This window comes from Pleuronectes platessa, chromosome 2 (genome assembly GCF_947347685.1).
Source record: "Pleuronectes platessa chromosome 2, fPlePla1.1, whole genome shotgun sequence".
NCBI classification, from domain to species: domain Eukaryota; kingdom Metazoa; phylum Chordata; class Actinopteri; order Pleuronectiformes; family Pleuronectidae; genus Pleuronectes; species Pleuronectes platessa.
The window spans coordinates 11,428,898-11,444,576 of NC_070627.1; the positions used below are offsets into that span (position 1 = coordinate 11,428,898).

The 15,679-nt window shown below is 41.9% G+C and overlaps 1 protein-coding gene across 2 annotated transcripts; it reads right to left on the reverse strand.

Annotated features, from left to right (window-relative positions):
• Positions 1-680: 680 nt before the first annotated feature.
• mmel1 (membrane metallo-endopeptidase-like 1) lies at positions 681-11,243 on the reverse strand. Of its 2 annotated transcripts, none has more exons than XM_053430024.1 (23): positions 10,702-11,229; positions 10,300-10,344; positions 9,953-10,012; positions 9,663-9,824; positions 9,450-9,530; positions 8,933-9,028; positions 8,356-8,474; positions 7,918-7,983; positions 7,155-7,289; positions 6,823-6,912; positions 6,412-6,548; positions 6,228-6,321; positions 6,005-6,133; positions 5,006-5,104; positions 4,833-4,916; positions 4,538-4,641; positions 4,049-4,107; positions 3,814-3,933; positions 3,511-3,644; positions 3,311-3,376; positions 3,124-3,219; positions 2,517-2,593; positions 681-2,050 (listed from the first exon to the last, which is right to left on the reverse strand). In XM_053430024.1, exons 1-23 carry the CDS (start codon positions 10,856-10,858, stop codon positions 1,951-1,953), a joined length of 2,310 nt encoding a protein of 769 aa, XP_053285999.1. In that variant the 5' UTR covers positions 10,859-11,229; the 3' UTR covers positions 681-1,950. The 2 variants fall into 2 exon arrangements, 1 of the variants encoding a protein (XP_053285999.1); XR_008339668.1 differs by having other exon boundaries at positions 2,001-2,050; positions 3,056-3,219; positions 10,702-11,243.
• Positions 11,244-15,679: the final 4,436 nt, after the last annotated feature.

Consider the following 15,679-nt stretch of genomic DNA (forward strand, 5'->3'; position numbering starts at 1 on the left):
GACTCTCAGGGACACGTGTTTCCCAAAATGTTAAACTTTTGCTATATCCCCGTGCTGCGTCCTCTCCCCCTGCTCGACACAACAGCCTTAGGCCAATATGTGACGATTAAGCAACAGACTGAGAATAAAAAGCTTCAATATGCACATTCAGTTCATGAGCCTCTGTTGAGACCTAACAGTCGTGTTCAGTTTACCAAGGCATTCTGAATGTGACCAACGACAAAGAAGACATTCAAACGGGCTGAGTATTGTTTGTGTGTGTGTGTGTATGTTTTTCCCCCCGCTGTGTTTGAAAGCTCTACTATTCGGCACATTAAATGGTGGCTCCACGACATCCACCCTCTCGTATTAGTTGTGTTCAGCTTTGATTCTCCTGTCATTACTTGTTAATAAAGGTAGAAAATAACAGTCCCTGGCCCTGGCCGCCTTTTTAATGACGAGCTCTATTCTTCAGAGTTGCCTGCCAGTGGGCTCGCCGTTTGGCCACAGCGGTCACCGCGCTTCAGCACACTGCACTTCGCCCTTTCATCTCTGACGGCGCTGATCAATGCGAGATCAGAAGGCGAACCACTCATCGGCTGCCTGTCCATGCGTGAGTGTATCTGAGGGCTTTTCTCTTCCTCTCCCCTTAGCATGTAATTGGCTATGCCCCCCCCCCCCCCCCAGCCCCCCAACCCAAAGGCTTAGAGTCTAGTAATCACTGTGTTCAGGACTCGTCTCGGGAGAATGTGGAACAAAAGAGAAGACCAGTGCGTCTGCAGATCAGCCACCTTTTTTTGGTTAAATATAACATACACATATCATACAAAGAGATCTTATTTTGAGTAATTGTAGGTATGAGTCGTGTTGGGAATTTTAGAACTAAAATAAACCCGTATGAACATTTCAGAGGCTGTAAGTGTGTGGAAGCAGATAAAATGGGGGAGTGTGCTTCAAACGCACAGCACAACTGTGATTAGTGTTTTTACTGTTCACCCAAAACCTACATCTACTTGATTAATGTCAGTAACCAATCATTTAATAAAGTGACATTTTCATCATTATCACATGACTACATTCAACGAGTGCTGGGTTTTTCTCACTAAAATGTGGTAGGCCACAAATATTTTTTTTAAACATCTGGATAATGACTTGTTACAGCAAACCACCATGATATACAAGTACACCTCTGCACCGAGGACCAGGCGTCCAACTGCAGGATGGGACAAAACTGCAAAACTGCTAAATTCCTCCTTAATTTGAAATATTCATCCAGTGTAAAAACGTTGACAGCCACAGCTCTCAGAATGTTAATTTAAGGTTAAAGCTGCAAAGATTTAACAGTCTTAAAGTCTTAAGGTAATTTGTTTCATGTAACAGTGAATAGCCAAACTCTCAGAGTGTGACTAATTCCTCTGTAGCTTTCACGAGCTTTCATTTCTTTCAGACTCGCACTTCAGTCAGTGTTAGATTGGTTCGCTATTGATTTTTTTTCTAGAGTGGCACAACATCTTGAAAACAACAAGTCGGAGGAAAGACACAGAGGCATCTCAGTGTCAGACGTTAATGGATAAGTCACAAAGATCTGAACAAGAGATTTTTTTTGTTTGTAACTGATTAATTCAAGAAGGGCAGTAATGTATTTAAAGTCATGAGTTTAACAAGATCTTTTGTTTTCTAAGGACCATTTTCAGTCACGTACTCGTCTTCTGTTGTGGGACACAGCAAAAACAGAAGACCAAGTGACTGACTCATCCAGAGACAACACTTCAAACTTGATAGATACTCAAGCAAGTTTCTTTTTTTTAAACAGTACATAACATATTTCGAGTTTTGAAACTGGAGAGCTCGACAGTCTGCCCCTAAATAAACTGAATAAGTCTTCAGTAGAATTTTCTCTGTGGGTTTTAAATGTAAAACTTGATCTGAGTGGCCCAAGTCAGGAAACAATTATTTCATGAATAAAACGTTCTACCAAACGCGACATTTCTGCTCAGGGTTCATTTGACTGCCCTTCTGGCACTGGAACGCTTCTGAGAAGGCTTCGAAATTCTGTAGAGATCCAAGCACCCTAAAGACAAAGGAAAAAAAACATGAAGACATATCTGTGAGTGGAGCTGCATTGATTCTAATGCTTTAATGAGGAATAAAAAACAACTGGACTATTAGAATGGCCCTCTTTAGAACACATGCCTCCACCAAGGCCAAACTGTCTCCTTAAAATCAAACAAGCTGCACCACATTTCCCTCACAGCCATCAATTCCCTAAATGTGCCTGAATATTTTCATTGACATCCAAGAATTAATTCCCTGGGAGAATAGTGAAAAACTAAAATCTTAGTTAAAGTAAAAAAATAAAAGCCCATGTCCCTCCCTTACAGCAGGTTTCATTGAAATCAGTTTATTAGTGACAATCTAACAAACAAACCAATGGACAAAGGCAAAAAACAAGCTCCTTGTTTAAAGTAGTACGTCCTCAGTGGTTTTAAAAAGTGCCGCCTCTGCTGTTAACCCCAGGTCAAACTGAAGCTGATTACCTGTATTCTAAAGGACTGTGTGAGTCCGTCTTGATGGACTGGCTGGCGTACTCAGGCCGATAAGCACCACACCACACCTGGAGATAAAACAGTTACAGAGAGGGAGGAGAGAAGAAGAGAGAAATGTGTTCAGAGAGGTCGTCATTAAATGTTAAATCAGATGAATTCCACAATTCACATCTCATCTCAAATACTTATAATAGTTTATTCAGAATGTATAATATAATCACCTGTTTATAGTTTATTATAACATTTTTGATAATTATCTTAATTCACGGCTCTTGTACGTGCAGGTTCGGCAGTTATTTTCCCTCATGAACCAACAAAACAGACTTGTTGCTCTCATGCACCTTCAGTGTTTCGCTTTCGTTTTAAATTCCCGGGCATCACCAGGGTGTTTACTTTGGCAGCTTTCTCATTCTCTATGTTCTTTAGCTGAAAACTGATTTTTATCTGCGATTGTCTCAGCATCCCCCCCCCCCCCGGCGCCCTGTGTACTTCTAAGCAGAAAACATCCTCTGAAAAACGCCCCTCCTGACCTTTCGCCTTCGAGTTCAGGTTTTGAATTCCTCTTTCAGAAACGAAACATCCCTTCAGTAACACTCACTTGGGCAAAGTTAAGAAAGAAAAGTTGCTTGTGATCCATGTCGAGACCAGGAAGACAGGGCTCCTCCCCCTCCATCTCCACCCACTTCAGGTAAGCCTTTAAAAGAAACAAACACATACAATTATTTTAAGTTAGTTGTTATTTGCCTAATAATAATAAAATGTGGCTTCGTGCTTTTGAATCGAACCTTGTATGCTTGACGAACTCCTCCGTTGTCGGCGATGTTCTCCCCCAAAGTGCTGATTCCACTCACCTGCGTTACACAACAAAACCACACACCGACGTGAAACCACTCATTCTGCTGGTCTCTTAATGCATGGTTCAGACGGTCGGGGATTACATCTGAGACAACACCTCTCATTTCACGAAGGCCACACGGGTGCTTACGTTCTGTCCACCTGCTAGCTTCCAGTTGAAGTTGCCGTACTGCTGCACCATGCACTGCGACTGCTCTTTAAAATGCTCGGCAGAGTAATTACTCCACCAGTTCAGCATATTACCGTCCTTGTCAAAATTACGACCTGTAAGGAAAACAACGTGTGAGGCTAAGGGATGTTTTCAGGTTCCAAACATAGCAACAATTTGAAAAACAGCTTGTTTCACAGATTTGAAATCGGTTGTTCTAATGATAAACGGTATTTATCTGTTCAGGTTTCTCAAAACATCCACGATGAGTCACTAGCGTCTAACCGTTGTCATCGAATCCATGTGTGATCTCATGTCCGATAACCATTCCTATTCCACCAAAGTTCAGGGCCTGGTGTTGATGCTTATTGAAGAACGGCGGCTGCAGGATCCCAGCAGGAAACACTGGACACAGGTAAACAACAGGAGTGAAAACACTGTGTACAGGCAGCACTGGTGAGGATTACATTGAAGAGGTTATTACTAGGTTATTCCATGAAAACACCTCTGAAGCTCTCACCTATCTGGTTCCTGTTGGGTGAGTAGAATGCGTTTACCACTGCAGCACCAATGATCCACCTGAGGAGGGAGTGAGAAACATGGATTGAAGCCGATAAAAAGCACAAACTGCATTTTTAGCTGGATAAAAAAATGTTTTTAGACGCTCATGTTCAATATTATCTGATTCTCTAGATGAGGACACAGGTTTTTTTTTTCTTGGGACTGTAAAAGCATTAAATTATCGCAGCATGTCCATTTCATTATATCAGTTTTTTTACATTAAGGCTGAACACGACCTGGTTTATTCTCCTGGTAACAGACAGAGGAGCCACAATGTTAAACTGTCTTGCAAACCATATTTGTGTAATCCAACTCACTGAGAAGATGAGTTTGTGTTCCAACCTCCGATGACATTTTCGGTCACGCACTTAGTAAAACATGGCGTCTGTCTGAGTTCACGACCTTGTGTTTTTACTATTAAGAGCATTTTGTACAATGAGCAGCTTACAAGTCAGGATCCACCGGTTCTCTGAGCTTCTTCAGACTCTTTTGCGCCTCAGACTTCAGGTTCTCCAGGATGTTCTCAAAGTAGTGTTCTTCACTAAAGTTCAGCTGGGAAGAGAAAGGGAAAGAGATCAATGGAAAGAGAATCTTTGAGTTATTATCTTTACCAAGGAGCTTAGATTTTCTTCAAGTTCGCAGGGAATAATTCATGGGTATAGAAAATCAATCTGTTGGGCCTTGGCGGTCGTATGCTAGTGTCCACAGTGTGGCCTGTAGACATGGACTCAGCGTCTACTTACATGTGCATACTCCTGGTCAAGTTTCAGGTTGCTTTGCTGTAGAATATGATCTGGATAACCAATGTGCTCCTTGATTGCCATGGCCTATAAGAGAAGCAGAATGTTCTGTATGATATGGATACACATGTGGGTGAGATCCTCCATTATCTCCTCAGTGGGACTACAAGCTGCACCTTCTCTCTTGCTTTCTCTTTTGAGGGTGCGTCCATCCAGCTTAACTCCTCGAGAGTTTCCACATAGGCTTTCTGGATCTTACCGATGAGGTCACTGACCTGTGAACATTTAACACAAATACCAAAGATGCCGTCACAGTCCAATGCAGAAGTGCAGTTTTCATAATATCGAGCTCCTGAGGCTACAACTTAGAGGGGTTTTTGTTTCATGGCATTAAATGTTTCACGATATGGACACAAAACGCTTGACATCATGCATTTTGTCATAAGTGTTTTTAAGGACACAGTATTTGTTGTAATTATAATTCTTACTGTGATGACATATGTTATATTATTTTAACTGAATTTTACTATAGTGTTATTGTATTCTGGCTTAGTCACTTACAGAAGCCCACAGGTGGATTTAGATGAGGTAAGATATGATAAGATAGTTAAATATCTAAGTGTCATAGTCAGAATGAGGGCGACATGAGAACGTGTGAAAGTATGACATAGAATAAAATAGGCAATAAAAAGAAAAAAGTTAAATTGGTTGATTTAATGTGAAGTTCTGCTAATGTATTTAGAGTGAATTTTAAATATTCATTTTTGCAGTTTCATTACACAATGTGTAACATTGAGATCTGGCATAAAATGAATTTCCTAAAACTTATTTGCTTTGTTTTGTTATACTTGATAAAACTGAAAAAAGTCAAGAAAAGTATTGCTCATGTCCAAATATCACAAAAGATAATAAAGAAAATGTATAACTGTATATTCTTATCCCTGATTTAGTGAGTGTTATGACTCAATGCACAGTGAAGCTCGAAAATGTACTCTTGGCCCCTCCAGGTCAATTTGGTGAACATAATGAATGTCACACCACGAACCTCGGTGCACTAGCTCAGGCATCATAGTTTGACGTAATCATCTGCTGTGGTAGTAACTGATTTCCATGCTCTGACGAATATGAATATCTGATTGGTTCTGTGGTGTTAATAGACCCAAAGAACAACTCACCATTCGTTTACTTTCTCCGGCAAAGGTCTCACGCACGTACAGAGCGCCAACTGCGTTCTCCATGCTGTTCTGGACGTAACGGACGCATTCCCTCCACCAAGCGTCCTCCACTGTCGTCCCATAGAGAGTCTGTCCGCACACACAGACACACACACTGGATAACTGTTTTTCACCCTGCTCACATTAACATGTGTCAAGCCCTTTGATGCTACGTGCGTCGTACCTTCCTGTAACGGGCTCTGGCATCTTTGAAGCGTCGGCTCAAGCTATTGACTCTTTCAATGACGAGCTGCCAGCTGAGGTAGTTCTGCATAGTTCTGAAAACGTATATTATTTGATAAATTCAACCTGTTCTCTAAAGACTGAATCTTTATGGTGTCAGCGTTGGACGCCACTTTTGGCCTGACCTGGCGCTGTGTCTGGAGAGAACGTCATTCATCTTCTCCAGGTAGGGGGAGCTGTACACCACCACCTCCTCTGCTAGCTGGACCTCAACGGACACACTCGACAGCACACCCTGAATATATCGTGTCCAGTTAAAACCCTGGAAGAGAAAGGTTAACATGTTTAGTTTTACTGACTATGTTTAGAACACCACAAGTTAAGGTAAATATGGTTAACAGCATTTTAAAGAGATTCTTGTTTGTTTAGCTTTTTTCCAAAGAAAGGTGGGGGAAGCTCATCACAACTAACTCCAGAGACAATGTGGAAAAAGTTCATCATTTTTTCCACCAAAAGATAGAAAATAATTTGAACCATTGAACTGTCTGCTGTTGTTAATAAGGTAATGCAAAATACAGAAGTAAAACCTCACTTACATTTAAGCTGAACGTGCTCTGTAGTTCACCCAGTGTCATCTTGTTGTAGAGAACTGTGACATCTTGTCTTTCCTCTGCTGGTGATGTGGCCTGTCCAGCAACAGGGAAGAAAGAAAACCCCACTGTCTATATACTGATGCTTGGTTTTATATCTACTGAAAAAGAAATGGGTTAAAAGTTTGGCTCATCTTCCTGGTTCACACTCAATTGAGCCTGGCTCTCTTGTTCACAGGGAGCACAGACTGGAGCTGCTCATTTATCATTTATCATCTAGTCATTATTCATTTTCCTCAGGTCCCAGAATTCCATTTCCTGATGTGGCTGGCACTCACGTTGGCGATGTCTGTCTCCAGCTCCAGCACCTGCATCATTTCCTCCCACACACGCTCGTCATCCTGGGTCAAGTTCCTGTCCTCTCGGGTTATCTTCGCGATGGAGAACATGAAGTGCAGGTAGGCGTCTCGAACCTGTGGGACCAACAATCACATAAACTGATAATGTTGCCTCCACGACAAAATCAAGGTTGTGTGAGGAAGTAAGTTTTTAATCTGATAAATTTGCCAGATTGTCAGTCAAAGGTACAGTGATGTATATTTGTGTTGCTGGATGATTGATAACTGTAATGTGACAACCATTGTCCATTCATACCCTAATACTATAGAAAAAGCAAATGTTCTCCCTGATTGTCTCCTTTGCTTTTGTAGGTCCCGCAGTATAAAATTAGAATAACTCACTGTGTAACGTTCAAATGAGTTTGATCGTTTTAGTTGCTGCCAACTCAAAACCCCAGAGGTAAATGGAATATGTATGGTTCTTGAATTAAGTTTTAATCAAGAATATTCATCAGGAATCCAATGTTTAAACAAAATCTAAAAAGCCATTGCTAAAATCCACCCACAAAAGTCCACTTACCTCCATTGTACTAAAGTGAAAACAGCAGTGTGGAGATAGGTCTCTCAAAAACATGTAAGAGAAAACTATAACAAATAAAATAAAATAACATAAAACCTAAACTACATGCGTGGTCTGATACAGTTGAATAAGGAGATGTATCTTTCATTGAGATTTATGAGAGCTGATCCTTTGTGTTATCACCTTTTTGTAGTTTCCATCATTGAAGTAATAGTCTCTTGATGGCATTCCAAGTCCTGGCTGGTCAATCTGTTCAATATACCAGAAGAGCAATACAAAATGTTTGCACATTTATTTTTTACAATGTGATTAAAAGCTCAGACAACAATACTGTAAAAAATCCAGCAAAAAACAACTGTAAAATGTTTGTACTAATATGAATATAAATATTTTCTGCATATCCAAAGCCTGATACACGTATTCCCCTGGACCATTAACTACACAGTCCTCCAGCCATAAATACTGTTTACAGCACTAAATGCATGTTAATACGCAGCTGAAAATAGACCCCAACAAGTTCACTATTTACTCTCTGAGGTAGATATAGAATAATTGCAGCCTGGTCTGTAATAACTGCATAAAGGTTGATGTTATTCGTGCTCAGATAAACAGTAATCTCACATAAATGATATGACGCCGAGAGTCCCGGTCATCTGTCCAGACGTACAAGTCCAGCAAAACCTTCTTGTGGAAACGAGCAGTGAGCGTCGCCAGCGTGTCCTCGAGGCTCCACATCTCCTCTGCAACAGGAAAACATCAAAACTTAACTCAAACACAAAAGTGTAAAGAAGTATTCAACAAAACAGGTTGCAAGAAGCAGGTTGCCCCTGTGCCCCTGCTGCTCTGATGCCCCTGTTTTAATCTGTGTCAGGATATGCGAGGCTGGTGCAGTTTGTGATTTGAGTTTCAGGAGCATTTGGCAACGTAGAATATTTAAAGTTTTGATTGAGGGCTTGCTCCTTCCCTCTCCATGCTCCTCACATAACTGCTCGGCTGAAGAGTCTCCGCCGGCGTCTTGATCCCGTCAACATAGCTCATACTCAGCTTTACACTGAGTCCAAACATAGCTGGCCTGTCTCCAAGTGAGTACATGCATTTAAGTAGAAATATGAGTGCTTGTGTGTGTGGATGTGTTACAGGTGCACATTTGCCTGTTTGTACAGAGTTAACACTGATCAGAGTACCGAGCTATTTCTACCTGTTGTGGAGTTCCAGTCGTCTGAGGCCACAGGCCAGTCTCCGATACTCTCAATGAGCGTCAGGAGGGGCTGGGAGTCACGCTGCTCTATGAGGCCTGCAGGGAAAATACCACATAATAATGCATACAGTATCACATATAACAGCAACACTGCAGTCTATCTACTATTCATCTTCAGTGAGACTGAAAGAGTCTGTTGTGTGTGGTTTTTGCATGTTCTCACCATGTCTGTGTGGGTGGTCACAGGTTCCCTCCCACAGTCCAAAGACATGCAGCTTAATTTAATTGGAGACTCTAAGGTGACTGTAGGTGTGAATGTGAGTGGGATTTTTTTAATTCTTATTGTTCATTGAGCACAATGATTCCCCCCCCCCTATTTTTTTGTATTCAAATGTATTTATGTAGTATAGTAGAGTGAGGCTGTCTGTACGATCAACTGTTCAGGTCATCATGCCTTTTCTCTTGCCTCCTACTAGTGGAGAAACCCATTTCTAGAGTGAGTGAAAAGAATCCTTACTCTCATTCATGCAGGAGCTGTAAAGGGTTTTGGCCTTTCGGATGGCATCCCTGTCCTGCTCGTTCTCCGTCTCCAGAACACCTGCAAAAACAAGACACATGCAAACATTTCCACTCCGGATGAAACCCACGCATGCAGCTCTGAATGCCACCACCCACCGACCACCAAAGGCTAGACCCATGACCCTGGCATTGCGCGACTGTGCCAGCTGACCTTTGAGGACAATCTCCAGCTTGTCCCTCAGAATGTCAAAGACACTGTGACGAGAGCTGGTCTCCGGGATGACATGGCGCTCCAGCCAACCCCCGCAGGCGTACTGGTAGAAATTATCGCAGGGCTTCACAGACTTATCCATGTTCTGCAGGAGTCGAGCAGCTGGTGGGGAAAGAGAGAAACATGGACAGGATGAAGGTTTAGTACGGGGTCTTTTTTTTTGCAAGGATGAGGGGCCGACTTTGCAAAAGGAATCAGCAGGGGAGCAAAGAAAAAACACTTCCTCTCACCTGCAGTGACACAGTCCGCCGTTGTGCACACATTGTTGAGGTTGGAGCGAAACAGCTGACCTGGACAAATCAGTGGTGACACTCATGAGAGAGAACGTGAAGAGACTGGTGGCCGTTGCCGTACAAAGTATAAAGCACATTCTAATTAGCCTGGATCTACAGTCTGTGTGTGACGGGGGTTTGTCTGTGTCAGCAGCGACTTTCACTTTTGTGTGGCACTGCTGATGAGGCAGTAAAGAGAATTACAGTATCACAGCGACTATCAGAGGTGCGGTGCTGGAATATGACACATGCCGGGCCCACTGGTTCCACATCCTGCGTTCAGTTTACAGGATTAAAAGACTCACCCTCTCGTGTTGAGCTCCTTGACACACTGGACCTGTTCGATTGTTCTGAGATGGATGAAAGAGACAGATTTGATATATTCTAAATAATTAAGAAAACAGCATCATCTTTACACCATCGGCTGGCAACGTTGAGAAGTTGCACAGAGAAAACTAAATAATATTTTCTTTAAAAATAGCTTCAAAGCTGAAGTTCAAGGTCAGAAAGGTCAGATAACGGTTGTTAGTATGAGCCAACACTCAAGACAGATCTTCAAGTGTGTTGTAAATGATGGTGCATTTTGGAGATGTTTGGACCACCACTCTCATTTCCTGTGTCAAGTTGGGCTCACAAGCAGAAAAAAACAGAGCAGACACTTCATTACTGCTGCCATCTGTAATATCTGGACCTGACAGAGCCATTACCTTTCACAACTGATGTGTAGAGGACCACCAGCCCGGCCAAGGCACAGCTGACCAACAGCAGAAGCACGGACAGACTGATCTCCGCGACAGTCCAACGACGCTTTCCAGGTTTACTTGATTTCTCCATGATATCCATTTGACTTTCGGATTTGCCCATATTCCTCCTGACTGTGGGAGAGACACAGTTAGAGTGTGGGATGGTCCAGGCAGAGAGCTACCAGTGTGTGTGTGTGTGTGTGTGTGTGTGTGTGTGTGTGTGTGTGTGTGTGTGTGTGTGTGTGTGGGCTGTGGGCAGTGGGCAGTGCAGTGATCCATCAGTAAACATTGCCAGCTGACCTGCAGTGAGTGCGATTGAACTGCTGAACACCTACAACAACCACACTGACAGTTGTTGGGAAACTGTTTGTCTAGTAGCAAAAAATAGTTGGTCACTTTTCACCTATTTTCTCTCTTTGTGTATCATGGTTTTTATAGCTATCGTTTCGCTATTTTTAAACTCATGAAATCCATGAATCTGGCTTCTGTTTGTTTCTCACCTTGAAAAATCATGATAGTCTCAATAACAGCTTGTTGCATGATGATTTCAAAAGGAAAGGAATTGGTAGATTTAGTAGGAGAGTTTCATTGTAAAATAATTGATAATAAGTTCTGTAATGCATTTAATATAAGAAACCATATGCCATTGAGTCCTGCATGTGAGAACCCCCCCCAAAGGGTCACAATAAGATTATATATGTTATTTTGTGAATACAATTTTTTTTGGCCTTTTCAATTGAAATGTTGTAATATGTTAATTTTTCCACTCCACAATTTTTCTCAAGTCCATTAAGAACAGACACTGTGGGAGGGGGGGGGGGGTCTAGTTCATTATCTCAATATATATATATATGTATTTAGAAGACATAAAGCAGTTTTTTTATTTATTGCAATGCCACCTTTGCAGCAAGTCTCTATCATTGGACAAGGTGTATTGTGTTAAAGGTGCTGTGGTAGTTGTCTTTAAATATGATATATTATTGCACAATTTAGTTTTCTAAGTTAACACTATAATGTGTTTTAACATCAACAAACACTGGAATCCTACCTGCCGCGATATTACAGTACATTATATAACAGATGTATTTTTCTCCATATGGTCGAGCCCTAATGTCTATGAGGCTTTGGCTGTTTAACAGATTGTAATAATGGTGGTTCTACAGTGTTAAACTCACCTCTTCTAATAACCTGACCATATTTTGTTCAGCGTACGACTTCATTCGAAACATAATTTTCACCTTAGCACCGAGCTCCATCTGTTGCCGAGGACAGAGAGGAGTCGCTGTGTACAGTCAATGTGACAGTTATGCTGGAAACGATTTGGCAAAGAGTAAATTAGCATTAAAGTTAATGTGTGTGTCTTTGAATTGTTGAAAAGACACATGCACATGCACACGCAAACCCAGCTTGTACAATAATTATGTATGTGTGAAGACAATATTGCAAATGAGCGTTTGTGCAGGGGACAAAACGGCAATCACCCGTGGCTTTCAGCAGCATCGCTTCGCATCTATTCACTCTGCAGCACCTGTTTCTCCATAACCAGCCCCACGGCCCTATCATTAGGCCTGACAGGGGACGGGCTGTAAATCAGGGGTTCACACTGCTGTGCCCCATTAGCCCTTCCCGATGAATACTCATGGGCACATATCTGTGGCACTGCAGTGATGAAGAGCAGACAGGGGCTTGTTAGAGCTCCACTGCCAACCTCAGCATCAGATTGCACAGTAATGCTCTCTGAGGCGAGATCCCGGCTTACTGCAATAAAGACAGGTCGCGCTTTATGGAAAACTGTGTGATAATGTGCAGTCTGCTGTGTCAGTACAAGATTTGTTGCGCGCGGCAGAAAGAGTTATTTACATCTTTATGTCATCATCAGATGACTGTGCAGCTGTTGTGACCAACCCCCACTGCTTATTATCTGTCAGGAGACCGGAATCATTTATTTCTGATTTATCTATACTAACGTGAATTTCTAACTGTGTTCATAAACAAAAACGAGATTTCATCCATTACCTACACCGCTTCTCCTTTTAGGGTCATTGGTGGGCCAATCCCTGCTGACATTGGGCAATGGGCGAGTTACACCCTGGACAGGTTGTGAGCGTATCAAGGGGCCAACATGTAGAGACAAACAACTGCTCACACAAATATTCACACCTATGGACAAGTCGCTGGTTAAACTAATCTTAATATCCAGGATTCGAACCACCCAGAAATGAGGCAGCAGTGCTAACCACTCCGACACCGTGCTGCCCCAACGACAAACATGATGAATATTATGTTTGTTGTGGCAATTTCTAAAATCCCACTCTACCAACGAGGAACCAGACACAGTTCTCTTACAGAATTGTCACACTTTAATGCTCAGAGCGTGGTGCATACGACAAAGGTTAGTTTGTAATGTGCACACCGATGGGAAACAGTCCTTTGTCTTTCTACATGTGGCTCACCCTCTGGTTGGGGTTGTTACAAAGTCAAAGGTTGGGATCTTCTGATGACATGAAAACAACAATGCCTTAGTTAAAGCAATCAGGCCAAGATTCATTCAGTATTACAGGACACAGCATGATCAAGGTTATATTGTATGAGATTCAATCATGATCAATCCAAGGGGAAATAACATGATTATATTGTGGTCAAAATGTCACATTTCCCTTACATCGTGATTGTTGAAATAGACAAAAGGATAAATAATATTTTAATCCTTGGAGAAATTCGATTTTTCTAATCCTAGAAATAATTCAGACTTCTCTTGATAAACAGCATCAGATTTACACAGACCAGTAAAAGCAGGCCAGTCCTAATGCACTTCTTAATAATATAATAATAATAATAGCTGTGTAAGAAATATGTTAACTTGTATGAACTGTGACATGACCACTGTCTTTAACTATGTCAGCTTTGATTGTTTAACCTTGGCGTCTTTTTGGAGACAGCTAATTACACATAAGGGTTTTTAGTTTTTTTTAATTTAAAAACTCAAAAGTACCACTTGACTGTGAGGACAAAATGCTAATGTACTGTCCCTGCCAGCAATTACATGCACTGCTGCCATTGTAGTAAAATATGTTATAGAGGTGTTTTTCTCTCAACAAAAAATGAAGAAATAATCGTGACACCCACCCACAAAATCTAATTTAGTAATGATGAAGTCGTGTGAATTTAACTTAATAATATGAAAGAATACATGCTAGTTCAAATAGTATTAGACATTGGTACCTGTACATTTTTTAGTAGAGTCTGTATATGAGCTCCCTAAACCCTACAGTAAAGACCAAGGATAAACAAGACCCGAAATAGCTGATGTCTCCTCATTGCTGTGAGTGCAGGATAATAGTTGACCCTAAGAGTGATCCGCATTTTTATTAATTGCAAAAAAAAGCTGCTGTGAACAAGCTTCTCCAGTTTGGCCTCTGCAGAGGTGATCAGTAAAGGATCTTTAAAACAGAAACGTCACCAACTGCACTAAATCTCTGTTGTCTCTGATTGGATCAGGACCTCTAGCTGTGGACATGTGTCAGCTGCAGTGACACTCAGTACTTCAGTCACTTGGAAAACACCAGAAACAATCATGGTGTGTTAACTCGGTTCCACAGAGGTTGCTGCTGATCCACCGACCTTATGATTAAAGCTTGTTTCAGCCTGGAACTTGACACAACAGGTTGAACAGGCAATGCATCAATACTAGTGTTCATGTGTTCAATGCATGTTAACTGAAGTGCATTGATCGGTTGAAACACGGGAAAAGACGACAGGATCAGTGACGATTAGATTCAGCAGAAGCGACGTGTCCCTTCCACTTCTGCATCCAGCGTCCCTGAGCTGGAGGGGGACCGATTGAGAGTCTAATTTAAATCACTCCATTCAAGTCAGTCAAAAGACTTGGCGAATGATCACAGCGCCGTTCACAGCCGCCGTGATGCACAATGCATCCTCTGCCCGTCTTCAGTCCACTTTGAATCCAGCGGTTAAGTCAGAAATGTTTTGTTCAGTGTAGCACAAACACTAAGCCCTGATAAGCAGCGTTTATAGGCTCCATCGCTCAGAGGCCACCTGACTGCAGCTGAGTTTCTGTGGCTTTCATAGTCAGACAGCTTTTTGACAAGCAAGTATAAAACACAATCGTTCATACAATTCAAAAGCATTGATCAAGAGTGCTGTTGGCAGATTCTTTAAAAGTGATGAAGCTCTTTTAATTTAAAATCCAGTGGAAAGGGGCAGCGTACTTTCAAATATTTATTATTTGCTTTTATGCAGAGAAATAACATTTTTTCAGAACAAAATGATAACTCAGGCCATTCTGGTTTTTATTTCTGCACAGGTACACACACAGGTAGGTAATAACTCTGTGGCACGAGTGAAAGGAGAAATAATGAAAAAGGCTCCAGCGACACCTATTGTTAAATTTCCTTAGTTGTTTCCTCAGCCTGATTATTTGTAATTTCAACTCCACAGTGAAAGATTATAGTGTAATAAAAGTGACTGGTTCTGTTCTTCTCTAAACTTCCCAAACAAAACGAGGATCCCAGGTGAGGCTGTGCCAACAGGCTGCACACTTAACTCCACTTCAGTGTTATTCACCACTGACCATAACACCCTCACATCTATAATGATGACATCTCCAACAATTTTTTTCCCCCAAAAGCTTTAAATCTGAAGGGGACGTTTGTATGGAGGGCATTCCCTGTTTGAAATCTGTCCCTGAGACAATCCGCCACTTCCCTCCCACCTCTGAAACACCTTCACTTGGGGCACCTGAGCAGGAATCTCAATCTAAAACATCCAGAGGCTTACCTTTCTGTGTGGATGGTAGATGTCCCTGAGCCGTTCCCCCCCACAGCGTGCTAATATCTCAAACACCCCTCCTGAGCATCCACTCAGAGCTGGTGTGTAGAGAAATGAGTCTGTGCTGCGGGCTGAAGGAGACGTTATCCTGCTC

Excerpts from the sequence above, each read along its gene's own strand:
- mmel1 (XM_053430024.1), bottom strand. The coding sequence starts at position 10,858 with ATGGGCAAATCCGAAAGTCAAATGGATATCATGGAGAAATCAAGTAAA. Across the intron at positions 7,984-8,355 it reads CTCGGCGTCATATCATTTAT|ATTGACCAGCCAGGACTTGG; the intron begins GTGAGATTACTG and ends TATATTGAACAG. Across the intron at positions 4,642-4,832 it reads TTGACCAGGAGTATGCACAT|CTGAACTTTAGTGAAGAACA; the intron begins GTAAGTAGACGC and ends TTCTCTTCCCAG.